The sequence below is a fragment of the Leucopleurus acutus genome (genome assembly GCF_964270905.1).
Source record: "Leucopleurus acutus genome assembly, chromosome: 11".
Classification (NCBI taxonomy): Eukaryota; Metazoa; Chordata; class Mammalia; order Artiodactyla; family Delphinidae; genus Leucopleurus; species Leucopleurus acutus.
Window position 1 is genome coordinate 81,294,183 of NC_139152.1, and position 22,769 is coordinate 81,316,951.

Below are 22,769 nucleotides of genomic sequence, written 5' to 3' on the forward strand. Positions count from 1 at the left end.
CCTTGCCTTACGTGAAACTGGGCAGTTCCTTGAGGATACCACCTTCTCCATAGCCTCCTTCAGTGGTGTGGCAACTTTTTTCCCTTTCTGTTCCACATATTTCAGCACCAGGAAATGGGTGGATGCTGTCCTTGCTCTCTGTTGCCTCGTCCAGGCCATTAATACTTCCTTCTCCAGCTAAATTCTTTGTCCTTTGAGGATCATTTTTCTAATCTTTCCCTGTTATGTTATTGCCCTCTCATTCATTGATGATTGGAGTTCTTAGTTATAAATTTAAGGCCTTCTCCTGTTGGCACTCTTAGTAATTTTGATATCTATGTGGATGCGTCATCCAAAAACTTGGCCTCTCAGTTTCTTGACTTCTTTATCTGCAGTGACCATTTTCTTCACTCCCCTTCAGCCATATAATTCACTGATCACAGGCTGGATCCCGGCCCATGGCATTACCAGAAACGATACCAGTTTTGAAATCTTGATGTTAAACATTCTATACTACTCTTTGCCTACCTCCATCTATTCTATGTTTTGAGTTCACTACAGTTTTCTGACCTGTCAGGGCTTATCCCTTAATTCCCTAATATCCTCACTGTTTATCCCATCAGCCCCCTCTTAGGTTTGGGCCTAGATTTTTATTGCCCATTATTTAATTGCTCCTCAGCGTATATTCTTCACTCTTTAGGTCTCTCCTTATCTTGGGTGAAAGATGATTCCTTCTCTATTGCTAGGAGATGGAATAGGTATTCTTCTTGATCCTCATTGCTTCATCCAGACATTACTTCCTTTCTCCTTGCTGAAGAAATCACCCAACTGAGTTCTAATTTAAATTCATGATCATAAACCTTGGCAGTTTTACTAGGTTCATTTAGTGGATGTGTAACCATTGCATTGGGGTTTGTAGGGTGTAATCAGAAAACAACTTTAGGGCTTCCTTGGTGGCGCAGTGGTTGAGAGTCCACCTGCCGATGTAGGGGACATGGGTTCGTGCCCCGGTCCGGGAAGATCCCACATGCCACGGAGCGGCTGGGCCCGTAAGCCATGGCCGCTGAGCCTGTGCATCCGGAGCCTGTGCTCTGCAACGGGAGAGGCCACAACAGTGAGAGGCCCGTGTACCGCCAAAAAAAAAAAAAAAAAGAAAACAACTTTACTCTTTTCCTTCGTTGCCTGCTCTAAACTCTTCTCTGGGCCTGATTCTTTCCTTGGCCTTGTATAGGTTCAGAGTATCCAGGTCATTTCACTAATTAAAGTGTCAGGTCCTGGGAATTCCCTGGGGGTCCAGTGGTTAAGACTTGGGCTTTCACTGCTGTGGACCTGAATTCGATCCCTGGTCAGGGAGCTAAGATACCACAAGCTGCGTGGTGTGGCCAAAGAAAAAAAAAAGTCAAGTTCTATTTAATACGCTAAATTTCACTTATATATAATGTTCTCCTCTTCCTCAGTTGGGCCTGCCTTAGGCTTTGGAAGCCTGCAGTGGAAGAAGAGATTAAGATGGACATTGCAGGTTGTTTCCAGTTTTTTCCTGTTGTAGACAGTGCTGTGGTGAATATCCTGTGGAGGCAGAATAGTTTAGAAGTAGAGCATTGACACTGGATGTTTGAATCCCACCTCTGGGATTCAACCTTTCTGTACCTCAGTTTCCTCATCTGTAATATGGGGATGATAATGGTATCTGCTTGATAGTCTACTCTGGGGATTAAATGTAGATTAATATGTAGAACTCTTAGGAAAGTGTTCAATAAATGTCTGTCATAAGAAGATCTTTGTGCATATATACAAATATTTCTTTTAGATGATTACATTTTTAAAATAGTGATTTCTTTTTGTACTTAATTATTTGTGAATGTCAGTAAATAAGTTGCCCTTTGGTGTAATAAAACTCATTTATCTTTGTATCTATTTTTTGCTTTTTCTCATACATTTATGATCATATAATATAAATCTTTATGGTTAATGCCACTGGTCTGATCTAATGCTGCTGTTCCCCATATTTTATTTATTTATTTTTAAATTTTTATTCATTAATTTTTTTGGCTGCATTGGATCTTCGTTGCTGCGCGCGGGCTCTTTGGTTGTGGCAAGTGGGGGCTACTCTTCATTGGGGTGCGCAGGCTTTTTGTTGCAGTGGCTTCTCTTGTTGCAGAGCATGGGCTCTAGGTGCGTGGGCTTCAGTAGTTGTGGCACACGGGATTCAGTAGTTGTGGTGTGCAGGCTCAGTAGTTGTGGTGCATGGGCTTAGTTGCTCTGTGGCATATGGGATCTTCCTGGACCAGGGCTCGAACCCCTGTCCCCTACATTGGCAGGTGGATTCTTGACCACTGCACCACCAGGGAAGTCCCTCCCCATATTTTATACATAGGGACCCCTCTTACTTTTTTTATATCTATATAGAGCTGATTACGTATAGTCTATGAAAGCTTAAGATTTTTGGTTCCGATAATATGTATGTAAAAATGTGTATTTTAAGATATGCTATATGCTGTGGCTTGATTAACAAAAATGATGATGAAAGTTGACAGTAACAGTAATAATAATGTCTGTTGTTATATAATGCTTACTAGTTCAAAGCTTAATATTTGTAAGGTGCTCTCAGATCCATATCACTAATAATCCTGTCGGTTATAACCCTTTACATTTAGCGTAGCAAAACCACATATTTTATATTATTAATTTCTCACAGTAACCCTGAAATAGGTGGGGGTAAACAGTCTTATTCTGGTATAATAAATGAGACAGGTTATTTGCTAAAGATACAATAGCTAATAAGCAGTAGAGCCAGACTTGAACCTAACTTCTTACTTTTAAGTCAGTGTATGGGAACCATAATGAGTGACTTATGTGTTCCTGGACATGAGTGGTTCTCAGAGGTGATTTAGCCCCTCAGGGGACATGTGACAGAGTTTAGAGACATTTTTGGTTGTCGTAACTGGGGAGGGAAAATGCTACTAGCATCTAGTGGATAGAGGCCAGGGAGGCTGTTAAATATCCTATAATGCACAGGACAGTCCCTCACAACAAAAAATTATCTGGCCCCAAATGTGCAGAGTGCTTACATTGAGAAACTGTTGTACAGTGATCATTGATGACATAAGATAAAGATTGTGAAATTTTGTTTGGTAAGATTTTACTGATAAGCAGCAGATTAACTCCATACTTCAGTTTCTTCACATCTGCAACTTTTCTTAGATTTGGGCTATAAAGCTCAATAATAACCCTACAAGCAACATATATACTCTGAATCAAGAGAAGTTTGAAGATGTGATGAGATTGAAGATTGGAACAAATCTTTCCTCCTCTTTCAAAGGAGGGCAGCTGTTCAAAGGCCTTAAATTTATTCTTTTCCTCACCAGTTTGTTTCCCAGGGGGTGTGCATTGGGTTTCAGTTGGGAAACAAGACAAATCTGGGCTTCTGATGAAACTGCAGAATCTTTGCACACGGTTGGATCAGGATGAGAATTTCTCCCAGAGGCTTCCACTTAATATTGAAGAAGCTAAAGACCGTCTCCGCATTCTGATGCTGCGCAAACATCCAAGGTACAGATGGTTATACTTATTTGGTGTATGAAGTCCCAGTGAGACTTAACTACTGACATCTTGAGAACATCATAGCCTTTTCTTGCTGTTGGGTAGAGGGTCTAAGAAAGAACCATTGCCTTCCTGCTCTTCCTCTCTCTTGTATTAAAAAAAAGTGTCTGCCACTGACCTTTGCATTGTACATGCCAATTCTCTCTTGTGTGCCATTGTAGGCTCTCAAGAAATATTTCTTAAGTAGGTGAGTTGGTGAATGGTTTTTGTTAAAAGATGCAGACTTTTTACCTTGAATACATTATTTCTAATAGATTAACACAGAACAAGAGACAGAATAAATGCATGCAGGCAACTTGTAAAAGACTGAGTCAGGAAGGATTATTTATTTAAAGGGACCCTTCTGCTGTGTTCTCTTACTTTTTGGGTATACACGTAACTCTTCTACTTCCAAGTACTTTAAGAGTTTGTTTTGTTTATTTCAATAATTAATTAATTTATTAAATAAATGCCATTATAATTATGTGCCAGGCACTGTTGTCAGCTATATCACAGTTTTCATTAGCCAAAGGGAGGCAGCAGCTTAGTTGCTATCTTTGTTAAGAGTTAAGGGATTTAGTCAACAATTTGATTTCTGCCACCTAACAGCTATTTTATTTGTTCATTTAACCAACATTGAGTGTCGTGCCAGGTTCTGGGTCAAGTGCTACAAGTACAAAGATTAATAAAGCATTCCTTGCGAGTATAACAGTAAATTGGGTGAGAATTAGGTAATGGCTCTGAATTTTTTTTTATTGCCCCCATGCACCTGATGATGCTGTATACTTTCATGTGTAGTAGTGGCTGATTATGGTAGTGCTTCCCCAAATTGGTAAGGGGATTCATATCAGAATATTGGGTGAGAGGAATAATTTTGGGAAAAAGCCTCCTAGTGATTATGATGGATACTCATTACGGAGGGCAAGCTCCCTTCTCTCTGGCTTCTTTCTCTTCCAGATCCCTCTGTTATCTCCCCCTCCCCTTGATAGTCACTAGTATCCATTTTCCTGGAGAAATGGGATTGAGACCACTAACCACTTCCTCTTTTCTTGATCAGTAGCTTCTCCTTAGTTCTACTTTCTTTGCAAAAATAAAAATGATTCCTGTGTAGGAAAATATTGTAACCACTCTCAGATGTATCAGATCATGGCATATAAAGTCATTTTGTTTCTCTCTCAGCATCATTTTGGTTTATGTTTTTGTAATTTTCCAGCCTGTGTATATTCCTAGAGTCTTTTTTTGTAGTGTACAGAAGTAGTGTGCCATTCAGATAATAACGCTAGTGTATAATTATACTGTCAGGTTTTAGTTGTATTATTTTCTCCATTTGTTCTGACGAGTTTAAAAAAGTTTTTTGGAGGGGCTGATTAGGAATTAGCACACAGATTCTTTGTCATTATGCGTAAACAAATTGATTTCTTGGATGGAAAAAAAGCCCACTAGTGTACCAAGTGAAAAGTAATATTTGCTGGTGCATTCAATTAGGTTGGGACATATGAAATTGCTAGTTTTGTAGGTAAAATGGTCAAATATTGTCATTGTTCTGTGATGCTTTCTAATGCTAACCTAAGCCCAGTTCTTGCTTGGTTTGGGTGCTTAAAGACTGAATTGGAAAAATCTCATTACTTGGATAGTTCTTTTTAGGCACGAGGAGGCTTATTTCTAATACTTATAATAAAGTATACACAGTTCTCTTTTTATAAGTCCTTTAACTTTAATATGCAGTAATTTGGGGTAGAAGGAAGGGAAAGTCTCTAATTTTCTTTTCCTTATTGATATATTGTGAAAGGGATACCAAAGAAAAGAGAAAGAACCATGAAATGGACATCTATTTTTTTTTTAATTTTGTAAATTTTAAGAAAACACTGGTGGCATTCTCTTTTTTTTAAAGGAAGTTTAAAATAAATGTCATTAGTGACTCAATACAGTTTTTTCTTATTAAGGTCTCTGTTGATTTTGGATGATGTTTGGGATCCTTGGGTGTTAAAAGCTTTTGACAATCAGTGTCAGATTCTTCTTACAACCAGAGACAAGAGCGTTACAGATTCAGTAATGGGTAAGGATTATTAATTTGCTTTTTATAATAATTCAGTTACATTTAAATATGTGGCATACCAAATTGCTTACTATGTCTTGTGATTTCACAGGTCCTAAATATGTAGTCCCTGTGGAGAGTGGTTTAGGAAAAGAAAAAGGACTTGAAATTTTATCCCTTTTTGTTAATATGAAGAAAGCAGATTTGCCAGAACAAGCTCACAGTATTATAAAAGAATGTAAAGGTATAGTTATTTATTTTGTGTATGAGGGGGTTATAGAGATATTAATTTACCCTTTTGTAAGTTAAGCTAATGAACATAACAGTTTAACACATGAACATCCAAAAACTTTACTAGAATATTTAGTATTTTAGGTTCTTCTCTGATACCCTACATGGATAGTGATATTTTGGTATTCATTCTTTAGTTAAAATAATATTTAACAAACACCCACAATATGTTATGAAAGGGGTAAGATGAAGACATGACCTCTGTTGTCAAAGAATAAAAAATGTAGTGAGAGTCACAGTTTAAAATTTTTTTGGTTGGGATTTTATTTTTTGGCTGTGCTGCGTGGCTTTTGGGATCTTAGTTCCCTGACCAGGGATTGAATTTGGGCCACCACAATGAAAGCATGGAGTCCTAACCACTGGACTGCCAGGGAATTCCCTGGTTGGGATTTTATAAAAATAATGTTCTAATTTGATAAGTAAAAACTGGTGCTGTCTTCTTAATTTGCATTTTTAAATAGTGAAGTTAAACTTTTTTATTGAATATTGCATTTTAAGAAATTATCCTGGACTTCCCTGGTGGCGCAGTAGTTCAGAATCCACCTGCCAATGCAGGGAACACGGGTTCGAACCCTGGTGTGGGAAGATTCCACATGCTGTGGAGCAACTAAGCCCGTGCGCCACAACTACTGAGCCTGCGCTCTATAGCCTGCGAGCCACAGTTACTGAGCCTGTGTGCCACAACTATTGAAGCCCGTGCCCCTAGATCCTGTGCTCCACAACAAGAGAAGCCACCGCAATGCGAAGCCTGTGCACCACAACGAAGAGTAGCCCCTGCTCGAAGCAACGAGAGAAAAGCCTGTGTGCAGCAATGAAGACCCAGTGCAGCCAAAAATAAATAAATAAATTTATTTAAAAAAAAATTATCCTTGACTCACTTTTGTGATATAAGTATTTTTCATTGATTTTTTGACACTCTAACTATGGAAACTATTAACCTTTTGTCATATTTTTTCCAACTGTTTTTCTTCTAGTTGTGTCTGCCTTTTAATTTCATTTGTAGTATTTTTTTGACACACAGAAATTTAAAATTTTATATAGTCAAATCTATCAGCTCTTAAGATTATTTTTTCCATCATTGTTAATGCTTGGAAATAGTTTCTTGTTTTTCTTTCTTCCATCAAACTTGTTTTTGAGTTAATTGACTTTTAAAAAGTATCTCAACCTTAGGAAAAAATACTTGATTTGTATTCATTATGAAGGTGATGCATGTGCATTTTGAAACACTTAAAAAGAAAAAATAGAAATTATCCATAATCTGATAATTATTAGCATCATGAGAGTATTTCTCCTAGTCTTTCAGGACATATAAAACCTTGAAAAAAATATTGAGATTATAATGGTATATATAATTTTCAATCTTACCCTTTTTAATAGCAAATCTTGAGCATTTTCCCATGTTATTAAGTATCTTTTGTTTTGTTTTTTTTTTTTTTTTTTTGCGGTACGCGGGCCTCTCACTGTTGTGGCCTCTCCCATTGCGGAGCACAGGCTCCGGACGCGCAGGCTCAGCAGCCATGGCTCACGGGCCTAGCTGGTCCGCGGCATGTGGGATCTTCCCGGACAAGGGCACGAACCTGTGTCCCCTGCATCGGCAGGCAGACTCTCAACCACTGCGCCACCAGGGAAGCCCTATTAAATATCTTTTGAAAATTTACCAGTGGCATAATATTGTGATATACTTTATTCAGTCATTTCCCTGTTATTGTTTAAGATTTTTCACTATTTTAAGTACTGTAATGAATATCCTTAAGTGAAATATTTCTTATTTCTAATGACTTCTTTAGAATAAGTACCTGAAGTGAATGCAAGAGTTATAAATATTTTAAAGCTTTGGATAGCATGTGGCAGAAATTCTTTCTTGAGGATAAATTGATTCTTAGTGGTAATTTGGAAATGATACCGTAATAACACTGACTTTTTTTATTTTTTAGGTTCACCTCTTGTAGTGTCTTTAATTGGTGCACTTTTACGAGATTTTCCCAACCGCTGGGAGTACTACCTCAGACAACTTCAGAATAAGCAATTTAAGAAGATAAGGAAATCTTCATCTTATGATTATGAGGCTTTGGATGAAGCCATGTCTATAAGTGTTGAAATGCTCAGAGAAGACATCAAAGATTATTACACAGATCTTTCCATCCTTCAGAAAGATGTTAAGGTGCCTACGAAGGTAATAGAAGGACCAACAATCTTTATCATTGGGTATTGTGGCATATAACCTTTGGTTTACTCCTGAGGATATTGTTACAGAGGATATTGGGAGGATAAAACCTGTGTACCTGAGGGTGGTGGACTGGAGGGTGTAGAAATCCCACTGTTCTTAGTTTCCATCATGGGCTTTGGTGTTGAACTCAGATGAGTTACCTAGTTCTCAGTGGTTCTAGTGAACCTGGAGAAGCATATGACTTCTTTAGAACTCTTTTTCTTTTCTATCTTGATGAGTATTTGAGCTTCTTATGAAATGGAGATATTATTCAGGGCTTTAATACATGATGTTTTTAATACAATTAAAAAAATTATTTGTTTTATTTATTTTTGGCTGTGTTGGGTCTTCGTTGCTTTGCGTGGGCTTTGTCTAGTTGCGGTGAGTGGGGGCTACGCTTTGTTGCGGTGTGTGGGCTTCTCATTGTGGTGGCTTTTCTTGTTTTGGAGCACGGGCTCTAGGTGTGCAGGCTCAGTAGTTGTGGCTCGTGGGCTCTAGAGCGCAGGCTCAGTAGTTGTGGCGCATGGGCTTAGTTGCTCTGGGGCATGTGGGTTCTTCCCGGACCAGGGCTCGAACCTGTGTCCCCTGCATTGGCAGGTGGATTCTTAACCACTGTGCCACCAGGGAAGCCCTAACACATGATTTTTTGTCTGTTAACCTCCTGTGTGCAATCCTGGTCATTGTACATTGTGACACATTAAATGTTTAAAATGATTCCTAGGTGTTGTGTATCCTCTGGGATATGGAAACTGAAGAAGTTGAAGACATACTGCAGGAGTTTGTTAATAAGTCTCTCTTGTTCTGTGATCGAAATGGAAAATCATTTCTTTATTATTTACACGATCTTCAAGTAGATTTCCTTACACAGAAGAATCACAGCCAGCTTCAGGTACTTGCATCTCTGTATGTTCTTTTTTTTTTTAACTTTTAATTTTGAAATGATTTTAGACTTATAGAAAAGTTGCAAAATAATACAGTTTCTATGCATATACTTTCATCTAGCTTCCCCCAATGTTAGCATCTTACATAACTATAATACAGTTATGAGAGCCAGAAAATTAACATTGATACAATACTGTTAACTAATACACAGACTTTATTTGAATTTTGCCAGCTTTCCCACTAATGTCCTTTTTTGTGGTTCAGATCCAATTCTGTATTCTATATTGCATAATATCATCATATTTCCTTAGTTTCCTCAAATCTAGGAAAATTCCTTGATTTTCTTTCTTTCATGATCACTTTTGAAGAGTACTCACTAGTTATTTTGCACAGTGTCCCTTAGTTTGTTTTTTTTTTTTAATTAATTAATTTATTTTTGGCTGTTTTGGGTCTTCATTGCTGCGCAGGGGCTTTCTCTAGTTGTGGAGAGGGGGGCTACTCTTTGTTGTGGTCCATGGGCTTCCCATTGCAGTGGCTTCTCTTGTTTTGGAGCACAGGCTCTAGGCACGTGAGTTTCAGTAGTTGTGGCCCGTGGGCTCTAAAGCTCAGGGTCAGTAGTTGTGGCGCATGGGCTTTGTTGCTCTGCAGCATGTGGGACCTTCCCAGACCAGGGCTTGAACCCATGTCCCCTGCATTGTCAGGCAGATTCTTTTATTTTTTATTATTATTATTTTTTGCGGTACGCGGGCCTCTCACTGTTGTGGCCTCTCCCATTGTGGAGCACAGGCTCCGGACGCGCAGGCTCAGCAGGCATGGCTCACGGGCCCAGCTGCTCCGCGGCATGTGGGATCTTCCCGGACCGGGGCATGAACCCATGTCCCCTGCATCGGCAGGCAGACTCCCAACCACTGCGCCACCAGGGAAGCCCCTCTTAGTTTGGGTTTGTCTGATGTTTTCTCTTGACTAGAGTAAGGTTATATATTTTTGGCAATAACACCACAGAAGTGCTGTTGTGTCCTTCTCAGTGCATCATATCAGGGTGTTGACACATCTAATCAGTGATATTAACATTGATTACTTGGTTAAAGTTTCTCAACTGTAAAGTTACTGTTTTTTTCTTTTGTAGTTAATAAGTATCTTGTGGGGAGATTCTCTGTACATTCGTAAATAGCTTTGGAAGCTGGAGTTTCTGTGATGCTTAGGTTATGAAATTGTTTCTGTCCTCTGAAATGTTTCATTTGGGTTTCAGGATCTACACAAGAAACTAATCACTCAGTTCCAGAGACATTTCCGGCTACATTGTCTTTCACCGGATCAGGAGGACTGCATGTATTGGTACAATTTTCTGGCCTATCACATGGCTAGTGCTAAAATGCACAAAGTAAGATTACTCATTTAAAAAACTATTTTCTTTTATCTCACTTTTATTTTGTCCCATGTTTAGAATTTTCTTTTATTAGTAAAAATAGGGTTATAACCTGTGTAAGTAATTTTGTTACTGTTTTTACCTGCAGGTACCTTAGTAACTGCAGTAAATGAACCACCTAAAAATTCAGTCTCTTCATACCAGTAGCTATCCTTTGTGGACAATATGGATTTGTTTTTAAGTTCTAGAGGAAATGGAGAGTGGGAAAGTATATTCATTCATTGAGCAAATATTTATGGAGTGCCTGTTGTGTACTGATGGTGTTCTTCATTATGAAGGCTATACCACAGGCACAAAGTCCCTGCATTGAGCTTACATTCTGGGGGGAGATTGACACGGGACAGATAAATTTATCATATGTTAGTGGGGTAGTAAGTGCTCAGAAGAAGAAAAAAGTGTGCAAGGAGAAAGGAAGTGATGATTTGGCATTGAGTCATCATGATTTGCTGATGGATTTGATGTACATTGTAAGAAAAAGAGAAGAGTCAAAGATGACTCCAAGCTTGTGCAATTCAAAGATTGGAGTTGCCATGAACTGAGTTTGGGATAGCTGTGGGTCAAACAAGTATTTTACCAGGAGTGAAGGGAAGGTTAGGAACTCATTTGGAATATATTAAGTCTGGTGTACACATTAAGACATCTGACTGGATATATTTAGCATATAATTGGATATATGAATCTGGATTTCTGGGGAAAACTATGGACTAAAGATAAAATTTGGGAATCATCAGCACATAGATATTTGAAGTTATGACTACCAATTAACTACTCACAATGTTAGCATTTTAGAAAACCGTATATACTTTGAGAAAAGGGAACCCTCTTGCACTGCTGGTGGGAATGTAAATTGATACAGCCACTATGGAGAACAGTATGGAGGTTCCTTAAAAAAATAAAAAAAGAACTACCATACGACCCAGCAATCCCATTACTGGGCATATACCCTGAGAAAACCATAATTCAAAAAGAGTCATGTACCACAATGTTCATTGCAGTTCTATTTACAATAGCCAGGACATGGAAGCAACCTAAGTGTCCATCGACAGATGAATGGATAAAGAAGATGTGGCACATATATACAATGGAATATTACTCAGCCATAAAAAGAAACAAAATTGAGTTATTTTTAGTGAGGTGGACAGACCTAGAGTCTGTCATACAGAGTGAAGTCAGAAGGAGAAAAACAAATACCATATACTAACACATATATATGGAATCTAAAAAAAAAAAAAATGGTCATGAAGAACCTAGGGGCAAGATGGGAATAAAGATGCAGACCTACTAGAGAATGGACTTGAGGACACGGGGAGGGGGAAGGGTAAGCTGGGACAAAGTGAGAGAGTAGCATGGGCATATATATACTACCAAATGCAAAATAGATAGCTAGTGGGAAGCAGCCGCATAGCACAGGGAAATCAGCTCTGTGCTTTGTGACCACTTGGGTGGGATAGGGAGGGTGGGAGGGAGAGAGACGCAAGTGGGAAGAGATATAGGGATATATGCATATGTATAGCTGATTGACTTTGTTGTAAAGCAGAAATACATCATTGTAAAGCAATTATACTCCAATAAAGATGTTAAAAAAACCCCATATATACTTTGAATAATTTTTCAGTCTCATGTACTTTAATCTCTTGGTTACATACAGTTTACGTTTAATAATCTACATTGGAATGACAGTATTCCAGTAAATATCTGTGCTCTGATTTACTTAGCTGAACTTTAATTGTTGAACACTTAGGTTGTTTTCATTTTTTTTTTTTTTTTTACTCTTATGATGCTGTAATGAAATTCTTGTTTGTCTTCACACCTGTATTATTTCCTTTGGAAATTTCTTGAAGTGGAATTATTGGGTCAATGCATCTTTTAAAAACTTTTGATATCTATGGTAGTGTGACAGGATTCAGTTCCTTTCATTTTTTTTAACCTTTTTTTTCCTGATTTTTAAAGATAATAGTTTACTTTCATTGGAAAAATTGAGGAAAAAACTAAGTGAAGAAAATGAAGATCACAACCATTGCTAATGCTTTTTTTTTTTTTTTTTTTGGTATGCGGGCCTCTCACTGTTGTGGCCTCTCCTGTCGTGGAGCACAGGTTCCGGACGTGCAGGCTCAGCGGCCATGGCTCACAGGCCCAGCCGCTCCGCAGCATGTGGGATCTTCTCAGACCAGGGCACAAACCCGTGTCCCCTGCATCGGCAGGCAGACTCTCAACCACTGCGCCACCAGGGAAGCCCGCTAATGCTTTTATGTGTAGTTTTCCAGATCATTTTGCTGCTCAGATACACACACCTGTTCTTTAAAACCAGAATGGGATCATGATAGAAATGTAGTCTTATATCTTATTTTTCCTACTTAATTGTAGTTCAGGGTTATCTTTCTATGTCAGTTTATATATAATAGATTGACATAATTTTTAAAGCTGCATACTATTTAATTGTATAGGTACATTATGATTGGTCAGTTGGTTGGTGGATGGTCAGATTGCTTAAGCACACTTGTCTGACTTATTTTTTTAGGGCACATAAGTGTAATTCTGGGTCAATGATGTGTACAGTTTGAATTTTAATACAGATTGCTAAACTGTCCTCTAGAAGGGTGCTCTGATTTACATCACTACCAGCAGTGTATGAGGGTGTTCCTTTCCTCTGATTCTAGCTAACATTTTTATCATTCCTTTTAGTCTTTAGAAATCTGATGTTAAAAGATAGTAAATCTTCGTTGTTTCTCTTTGATTACTGGTGAGATTTTTGGCTATTTGTGCTTTTTGTTTTGTGAATTGGCTCTCATCCATTGATTGCCTTTGCCTGTTTTTCTATTGGAGTGTTTATCTGTTTCTTAATCTTTTATTAGAATTTTTATAAAAATATTAAGCCTTCATCTATCATACATTTGTAAATAAACTTTTTTCCTGGTTTATTTTTTGTCTTAAATTTTATTTATATTGTTTTTTACTATATTGAACATTTGAGTTTTTATGTAGTTAAATGCACCACTATTTTTCTTTTCGGTATTTTGCTTTGGGGTCATGTTTATAAAAATTTCCTTAACCCCAGGGTTACAAAAAGAGTAAATATCTGTATCTTCTAGTATTTTTTTTAAATTAAATTAAATTAATTTATTTTATTTTTGGCTGCTTTTTTTTGGGTCTTCCTTGCTGTATGAGGGCTTTCTCTAGTTGCGGCGAGCGGGGACTACTCTTCGTTGTGTGTGGGCTTCGCATTGCGGTGGCTTCTCTTGTTGGGAGCACAGGCTCTAGGCGCGTGGGCTTCAGTAGTTGTGGCTCGCGGGCTCTAGAGCGCAGGCTCAGTAGTTGTGGCGCATGGGCTTAGTTGTTCTGCGGCATGTGGGATCTTCCTGGACCAGGGCTCGAACCTGTGTCCCCTGCATTGGCAGGTGGATTCTTAACCATTGCGCCACCAGGGCAGCCCTCTTCTAGTATTTTTTGAAGTTTCTATTTTATATTTAAGTCTGAAAAATCCATCTGAAATTTATTTTGAATTAAGGTGTGAGGTCCATTTTTTGTTTCTTTGGAACTATTAATGATATGTTCCTTTTTGTCCTTAAATTCTAGGCATCTGCTAAGTTTCTCTCATTAGTGTTAGGATAATGATGGTAGATTTAAAATTCTTTGATCTCTTTAACAGTGCTTCTGATCTTTTTTTTTTTTTTTTAAGGAACTGTGTGCTTTAATGTTTTCCCTGGATTGGATTAAAGCAAAAACGGAGCTCGTAGGCCCTGCTCATCTGATTCATGAATTTGTGGAATACAGGCATATGTTGGATGAAAAGGTATATATTATTATGAAAAATAAGTCCTTAAAGGACATCTCATATTGACATTTAATTCTAGGTTTAATAGTGAGGATGAACAAAATAGCAGAGGTGAAGAGTGATAATTTCCTTACTTAATCTTTGATTATTCTAATTATTTTGCTTCCTCTCCTGCTGTGGATAGGATTGAGGTTTGAAAGCTGGGGAAGTAAAGTGTTCAGTGTTTTTTTTAGGAAAGGGAATGTGTTAAGAAGGTAGCACTTAGATAATGAGATTTTTTTTTTTTACCCTATGTTTAAAAGTCCGAAGAGGATCACTATGTATTTGTTACCTAATGGTTGGCTATTTAATTTTAGCTCATATAGAGAATATTTAAGCCTTTAAAGTGACAAAATCACAGAAACAAAAAAATGTCAGATTTGGGCTCTAGTTACATTTCTAAGAGATTGCATTTTGTTCATAGGATGGTACAGTCTGTGAGAATTTCCAGGAGTTTTTATCTTTAAATGGACATCTTCTTGGACGACAGCCATTTCCTAATATTGTACAACTGGGCCTCTGTGAACTGGAAACTTCAGAAGTTTATCAGCAAGCTAAGCTGAAGGCCAAGCAGGAGGTCGATAACGGAATGCTTTACTTGGAATGGATGTAAGTAGGTTAGGAGAGAAACCAAAGGGAACAGCACTAACTGTGTCATTATTTTTCAGGTAGTGAATAAGTTCACTCCAGGAAGACTTAACTACTTTGGATAGAGCTCAAACTTTTAATAAGCATTCTTACTTACTGAAAAGTTCTAGAGAAGTAACCATAGGAGAAATACATATTTTCAGAGTCCATAAAAATAGATACTTGCCTATAAGATGACTTTTGACAAGTCATCCTAAATATTAATATAAATGCTTCACTTACTGTAATACAGTATAGTAGCAAAGAGCATTGTTTTTGAAGCTACAAACCTAGGTTTGAGACTCAGTTCTAAAACCTAAGAGTTTTGTGATTTTGAACAAGTTACAGGTTACTCTTCTTTCTCATACGTGAAATAGAGATAACAATCCTTTGAGGTAAGTGCTGTTTTTGTGAAAATTTAAATCAGATATTGGATATAAAGTGGTGAGCACTTTGCCTTGCATATAGCCCATATTAAACTTCCACTGAATCCTGATTCTTCTAGCTCCTAAGAGGCCATTCAGTTGTGTTCTTATCTTAATCTTATCAATTTGTAAAAGGAAAGGGTAAGACTGCTATCTTTTTAATGCCTATTATATACTGTATGCTGACATACATTGTTCATTTTATCTTCAAAACAACCTTATAACGTAAATATTATTTGCCCTACTTTACAAATGAGAAAATTGAGGCACAGAGAGGTTGAGACTTGACTGAGCTCATGTGGCTTGCTGAATGTGATTTAAACTGTGGGTCTGGCTTTATTTTCATGCTCCTTTTGATAAGTATGAATGGTCGTCTTTTCACATGTATAATTTATATCTAAATTGACCTCCTGGTTGATATCGTCTGTGATCTACATAGCCCTGGACCTTCTTTCCAAATAATTCAGGTTGCCATAGGTGGTTTCCCTAATTCAGTTTAGTTCAATAAATATTTGAGTTTCTCTACTGTGCTAAAGCATTGTTACTAGGTGCTAAGGCTCTCCCCAAGGAGCTTACAATCTACTAGTGAAGAAAGAAGTTTAAACAGATAATTATAATGTGATAAATGCAACAGAAGTAATGTATAAAATAGAGGTAAAACTGAGAAGTGGGTAATTTAGCTTGGATGGATGAGGGATTCTGGTAAAGGAGAGAGTTAAAAAAAATTATTTTTAATTAAAAATTAAATTTTATTTTATTTTACTTTTTGGCCGCACCGTGCAACCTGTGGGATCTTAGTTCCCTGACCAAGCATTGAACCCGGGCCCACGGCAGTGAAAGTGCCAAGTCCTAAACACTGGACCACCAGGGAATTCCTCAAAAAATTAAATTTTAATTTTTCATTGATTTTATTTTTGTTTTAAAGCAATCCATGTTCCTGATTTTTTTTTTTTAAATCAGTGTTAGAGGGATGTAAAATGAAAAGTCAGAGACTCTTCATGTTCCCCTACCTTCTCACTTCCCAGAGTTCACCATTCTTTAACATTTTTTTGGGAAGAGGTTTCACTCTCCCTGGAAGCAGCCACCTAATTAATTGAGATCTGTCTGTATTCTAGAATACTTGTTTACTCAATATCATAGCATTGTGTCATTTTACGGTGGTTTTCTGTTTACTTGTTTTTTCCCATAATTTCTATCCATTCTGTAGTATAGAACGTTTCGAGGTTAAAATAACAGACTCTGGCTCTAGACCGCTTGGGCTTGAATCCCAGCTCTGCTATTTTTTAGTTGTGTATCATTAGGAGAAAGTTACTCAACTTATCTTGCCTAGTGGTACTATTCATAGCATTGTTGTGAGGATTAAATGAGTGTGTGTGTATACACAAACATACACACCTACATAGGTTGCTTAGAACAGTACCTAGATCATAGAAAGTGCTCAATGAATGTTAGTTGTTGTTTTTAAGAATAAATAGCATTTAGGGAATTCCCTGGTGGTCCAGTGGTTAGGATTCTGTGCTTTCACTGCCGAGGGCCTGGGTTCTATCCCTGTTTGGGGAACTAAGATCCTGCAAGCCACGTGGTGTGGCCAAAAAAAAAAAAAAGATTAAAAAAGAAAAGGATAGGGCTTCCTTGGTGCAGTGGTTAAGGATCTGCCTGCCAATGCAGGGGACACGGGTTCTAGCCCTGGTCTGGGAAGATCCCACATGCTGCGGAGCGACTAAGCCTGTGCGCCACAGCACTGAGCCTGTGCTCTAGAGTCCGTGAGCCACAACTGCTGAAACCCGTGTGCCACAACTACTGAAGCCTGTGCATCTAGAGCCTGTGCGCCACAAGAGAAGCCACCGCGATGAGAAGCCTGTGCACCACAATGAAGAGTAGCCCCTGCTCGCCGCAACTAGAGAAAGCCCGCACGCAGCAACGAAGACCCAATGCAGCCAAAAATAAAATAAAAATAGATCAAAAATAAATAAAGTTATTTAAAAAAAAGAAAAGGATAAATAGCATTTAGCATTTTGCCTGGTCCATGTAGTTGATATTTAAGAGAAATTTGTAGAAGATTGACTGAATTCATGTTTTAGTTAGTGACTAAAATAGAATTGTGATACTTGGTCTGATAATCAGATGGGCATTGGTTTAGTTCTTGTTCTCTTTTGAACGTTGAGTTTGTTATTTTTACTTTTTCTTGCTGTTTTTTTTTTTTCCGCTTCATCAACTGCATTTCAGCCTGTGATGATCTCTCATAGGATGGTTAGTCATTAATAGCTGTATCTTTTTAACTGGGTTTGACCAGGTCATATTCAAAGAATGCTTTATTTTTCAGTACTAGAAAGCTTTGTTTTTTCTTCTGTAGAAAGTTTAGGTTGGTATAAACGTAATTTGAGTTTCATCTTTCAAAGAAATCATTCATGCATTCATTTGTTATTTATCTAATACTTTTTGGCCACATGCCCATCATTGTGACAGGTCACTTTCCGAGCTTTGAGGAATTGAGTAGATAGATCGGGGGACATATTTTCTTAATCTGATTCTCTAAACTTTGCCAGTAGCTTACCTGTTTATCCTCCAGATTCTCATCACTCTAGTTTTTACAGTTGTTTGTTTTATCAATTCTAGTGAAGTTTAATACTTTCTAGGCAAGGTTTAAGTCTGATCTGCCTTTGTGTTCCCTTTTTTCATTTGGTCTGTTTTGTGTGTGATACCTGTTCAGAGCAGGTATCATTACTCACATTTTACATATGAGGAAAAGGAAACTTACTAGGTTAAGTAATTTGCATAAGTTTACACACCTAATAAGTAGTAGAAGCAGGGTTGCCCTTTAGGTTTATCTGACGCCTAACCTTTTCCTCTTAAGATAAGCATGATACCACTTAACATATTTACTCACAGTGACTGGGGTGTATGTATGTGGAATTCTGACACTGTTCTAATACTTTCCCCATTGTAAGTATATATCACATTCCTTTACCCTTTTGCCTTTGTGAAATAATATCTTTACTAGTGCAATACTTAGTATTTAGTAGATTAAGATACAAAGAAAATGACGTTACTTTTTTTTCTCTATATCTGAATAATTGTAGTTAGAGAAGAATGGTTTTAAAGTGCACATCATAATGGTGGGTGTAGTGTCATACTTTAGTTAGAAAATGAGCTTCATTTTGCTATAGCCCTTTCCTTTTGAAAAAGGTGGAGATTTTTTTGAGGTTATCCTCTTATAATGTTTTCTCTGCACATGTTGTTATTAATGTATTAGAGGAAAATAAAAACTGACATGTATTTGATTAACTAGATTTCTTCCAACTCAGTGATATTTGTAGTATGTGACAGGTTGCTTGATATAGCGTAGCATTTATCTTAAAATGCTGCTTTTGTTATATTTTGCTTTTTTTCCTTAGGTGATGTGTGCTGTCATTTACATACTGGTAATTTAATTTTAAGAGTTTTGTGTTTTTTGGAACATAACTATGTTAAAAGACAGTTTATTACTGAAAGAAAATAATTACTATTACTCTTGTTTATTGGATTTCTGTTCATCTTTTCCCTTATATTTAGAAACAAAGAAAACATCAAGAATCTCTCCCGCTTGGTCGTCCGCCCCCATACAGATGCTGTGTACCATGCTTGCTTTTCTGAGGATGGTCAAAGAATAGCTTCTTGTGGAGCTGATAAAAACTTGCAGGTAAACCTGTCTCTTGAGAAAAATTCAAAGAGTCATGCACCTAATACTGTGCATATTAGAATATATTTAAATTCTAAAATTCAAGAAAATTGCACATTAGAAATAGAGAAATGTTCAGATCTCTTGAACATTTTATGAAAGCTTTCTCTATAGATTTAAAAGATATGGTGGTGTATTTTCATAATTCTAAACTTGCCAAGTGACATAGAAGTGCCTTTTACCCTAGCAGTCAGTTCTTGTCATCCATGTGACAGCTAAGGGTAATGAGGAAATGATAACTGTTAAAAGACATAAGGACTTCATAGCACAGTGAACAGGACTCTGATTAAAAAACAGTGACTGTGGGGCTTCCCTGGTGGTGCAGTGGTTGAGATTCCTTCTGCCGATGCAGGGAACACGGGTTCGTGCCCCGGTCCGGGAAGATCCCACATGCCGTGGAGCGGCTGTGCCCGTGAGCCATGGCCGCTGAGCCTGCGCGTCCGGAGCCTGTTGCTCCGCAACGGGAGAGGCCACAACAGTGAGAGGCCCGCGTACTGCAAAAAAAAAAAACAAAAAACAAAACAGTGACTGTGTAAAATACCTATTTTATCATAGGCTCGGGCATAGATTTCTGACTGTAAATAGGAATTGGACTAGATTATTTCCTTAGGCGCTTGAAGGAATTTTAATTTCTCATTTGTTTTCAGAAAACATGAGTGCTTTTCATTAAATTGGTACTCAACCTTTTGATTTTGAAGGAAACAAAAACTAGTTAAAACATTTAAATTTAAGATTGCAAGATTATGTTTGTAAGCCTTATTTCTATATGTGTACTTTATTACTACTTTTATTAATTTTGGCTTTTGAGCGCAGAAAGCATATTGAATGAAGTGTTTTCTACTGATTGTTAAGAATTTGCCAAACTGTTCTCAAGAACTGAAGCTACTGTCAGCTCTATTGATTGATTGCTGCACTATGCGGCAGGCGGGATCTTACTTCTCTGACCAGGGATCGATCCCGGGCCCCCTGCAGTGGGAGTGTGGAGTCTTAACCACTGGACCACCAGGGAAGTTCCTTTTTTCTTTTTTTTTTGGGGGGGGGGCAGGATAATTTTCTTTTTATGTTAAGGCATACGAATTCTGACAGAAATTCTCATTTTTGCAGTGATATTGCCAAGGTTCATTTCTGTTGCAAAATAACAGTGATAAAGATCTTTTAAAGAAATATTTTTATTGAATGACGGCCCATGGTTAAACAGGTATAGTAAAAAGATTTTATTGTTGCTTATATAGGTTTTCAAAGCTGAAACAGGAGAGAAACTTCTAGAAATCAAGGCTCATGAGGATGAAGTGCTTTGCTGTGCATTTTCTGCAGATGACAGATTTATAGCAACCTGCTCAGTGGATAAAAAAGTGAAGGTAGGGAAATATTTTCCTCTTGAGTTGTAATCACCACAGAATTTATTTTCTTTTTCTGTAATAGAGGGACTAGAGTAAGTAGAGTTAAAGGACTCTTGCCTATTGATCTACTAACTTGAGGCAAACCAGTTTTATCCATTGTAAATTCTGTCTAAAACTTTTTATTTTTAAGCACAAGCAAAAATGCCTAGGTTGATTAGCCTAGGAAACACAGCTGATATTTATATTTATCAGGCAGCTGGGAAACACAATTTCAGATTAATTAATTTGCCTGACACTTATTGACAGGTCTGTGGGTTAAATATCAGTTGAAGTCTCTAAGTGTACTGTGGTCGGAAGTGTTGCTGCACAAAATTATTGTCTGAGATCGATTCCTGTTGTAAAATATATAATATAGCTCCAGATTTTTTTTTACCTTTATGAGCTGGCTTACATTCAATGCAAAACTAGATGAATAAACATACTAACAATCAGGTTACTAGTCTACAAAGTAAACAGAGAAGAGAAAACTTACAGGGTAATTTTTATCTTTGTTAATTATTCTTTTTTTTTGTTTCTTGTCCCTATATTTGGCTTTTAGCCAGAGTATTTTTATGGAATTTAAGAGAAAGTGAAGTCTAGGGGAATATTTTATTTGATAAATGGAGGGGAGACCTCATTTTGGGCTTTTTTCAAAAGGGGTGTGGAATGCTGAATCTGTTTAGGTGGGGTGGGCCTTAGTGGACCTGGGAGCAAGAAAGTTGGCTTGAGAGTTTTTGTGGAGTTTGCATCTACTTGAAGAGGACCCCGGAGTGTCCAGACTAAATTGAGACTTTGGAAAAATCTTCTTGATAGATTGGACTCTCCCAAGTGGCTTTACAACCAACCAGTTAATTCACTCTATAACCTCTATTCTGAGTCAGACTTGGAGCTGGCCATTCTGTGGTGTTCCAGAGTCAGAGCTATGTGGCTCAAGTTTCTATTTGTAAGAAATTTAAAGCAAGAGGCAGAAATACTTATTACAGAACTTTAAAATAAAATAAACTCTTTGGATCTCTGGAGAGTGCTTTGATAAGATACAAGAAAATGCTATGGGAGGGACTTTAGTATCTCTAAAAGTCCAAAAGCCCAGTGAAAATTCATTAGGTAATTTATTTCTTTTGTTTGTTTGATGAAACAGACTACTTACATAGTAACTAGGAAAATGATTACTTTTTACTGAGAACACTGCATGAGGCTTTATACTACACACTTTCTTATATTACATTATCAATTTCTCACTGCAATTGCAAAGTAAGTGTTGATCCCATTTTAGAGATGAGGAAACAGGTTCAGAGATGAAGTCATTTGCCCAGGCTCATATTAACTAATGCCTGATGGCACCAGGGTTGAAAGCTAGGTTTCCCTCAGAATCTAAAGCCTTTATTTTTTTTCACTGAGCCATTTGCCTTTACTTATTTATTAGTACCTTGAAGTCAGCAGAACACTTATCAAATTCTTTGTCATTTGACACCATGCATTGTGTAAGATGGGTACAAGTATCCCCATTTTACAGAGGGGGGAACTGAAATGCAGGTAAATTAAGGACTTGACTAGGGACACACAACTTATAAGTGGTAGAGCCAGGTCTTAGATTGGCTCTGATTAATTTTTCTGATCTGAAGTCCATTATTCCATCCCTTTTATAGGACTTTTCTGCCTGCTGTCAAGTCATACGAACATGTGAAATCTTGCCCTTGAAAAATGTAATGTTTTACATTACTTGCAGGTAGACTTGCAGGTAATTTAAAAAAAAAACATTCTGGCAAAATGCTGACATAATTTAAGGAAGGGAGAGGTATTCATTAGTATCATGTCTGGGAAAATCTGCAAAACAGCTCACATTTGCTTTGCCTCTCTGTTTTCTCTTTGAAAATAAGGGGTACTTGTAAATTTTATTTTCTCTATTCTCTTTAGATTTGGAATTCTATGTCTGGGGAACTAGTACATACCTATGACGAGCACTCAGAGCAAGTCAATTGCTGCCACTTCACCAACAGTAGTAATCACCTTCTCTTAGCCACTGGTTCAAATGACTGCTTCCTCAAAGTAAGTGTGGATAATGAGAATTATGTAGATAAATTTGATAGATACATCACAACATCTCCTTTTTTTTTCATGTATTGTATTAATCAGGGATCTTTTGGTTGCAGGGGTAGAAACTTTCATATTAGCTTAAGCAACAACAACAACAACAAATATATTATTGGCTCTTGTAACTGAAAAGTCTAGAAGGAGTGTGGCTTCAGGCATAGCTGATTCCAGATGCCTAAAATACGTTCTCAGGCTCTAACCCCCCCCTCCATCTCTAGACTCTGTTTCCCTTTTTGTTGATTCAGGCATACTCTTTCTGTGCAGCAGATTTGGCTATCCTTAGCTCCAGGCTTACATGGATATTACAGCTCATAATCACA

At 37.5% G+C, this 22,769-nt stretch overlaps 1 protein-coding gene across 4 annotated transcripts in view; it reads left to right on the forward strand.

Annotated features, from left to right (window-relative positions):
- Positions 1-22,769, forward strand: part of APAF1 (apoptotic peptidase activating factor 1) — a 90,909-nt gene that overhangs the window by 18,817 nt on the left and 49,323 nt on the right. For 2 of the 4 annotated variants that reach the window (XM_082850767.1, XM_082850768.1), the window contains exons 5-15: positions 3,345-3,528; positions 5,502-5,614; positions 5,706-5,837; positions 7,819-8,057; positions 8,812-8,979; positions 10,222-10,353; positions 14,075-14,188; positions 14,634-14,818; positions 18,814-18,940; positions 20,212-20,337; positions 22,273-22,404. In XM_082850767.1, the coding sequence (XP_082706893.1) occupies positions 3,345-3,528; positions 5,502-5,614; positions 5,706-5,837; positions 7,819-8,057; positions 8,812-8,979; positions 10,222-10,353; positions 14,075-14,188; positions 14,634-14,818; positions 18,814-18,940; positions 20,212-20,337; positions 22,273-22,404 (1,652 nt within the window). The remainder of the gene's footprint in view (positions 1-3,344; positions 3,529-5,501; positions 5,615-5,705; positions 5,838-7,818; positions 8,058-8,811; positions 8,980-10,221; positions 10,354-14,074; positions 14,189-14,633; positions 14,819-18,813; positions 18,941-20,211; positions 20,338-22,272; positions 22,405-22,769) is intronic. The other 2 variants (XM_082850769.1, XM_082850770.1) reach the window with 2 other exon arrangements.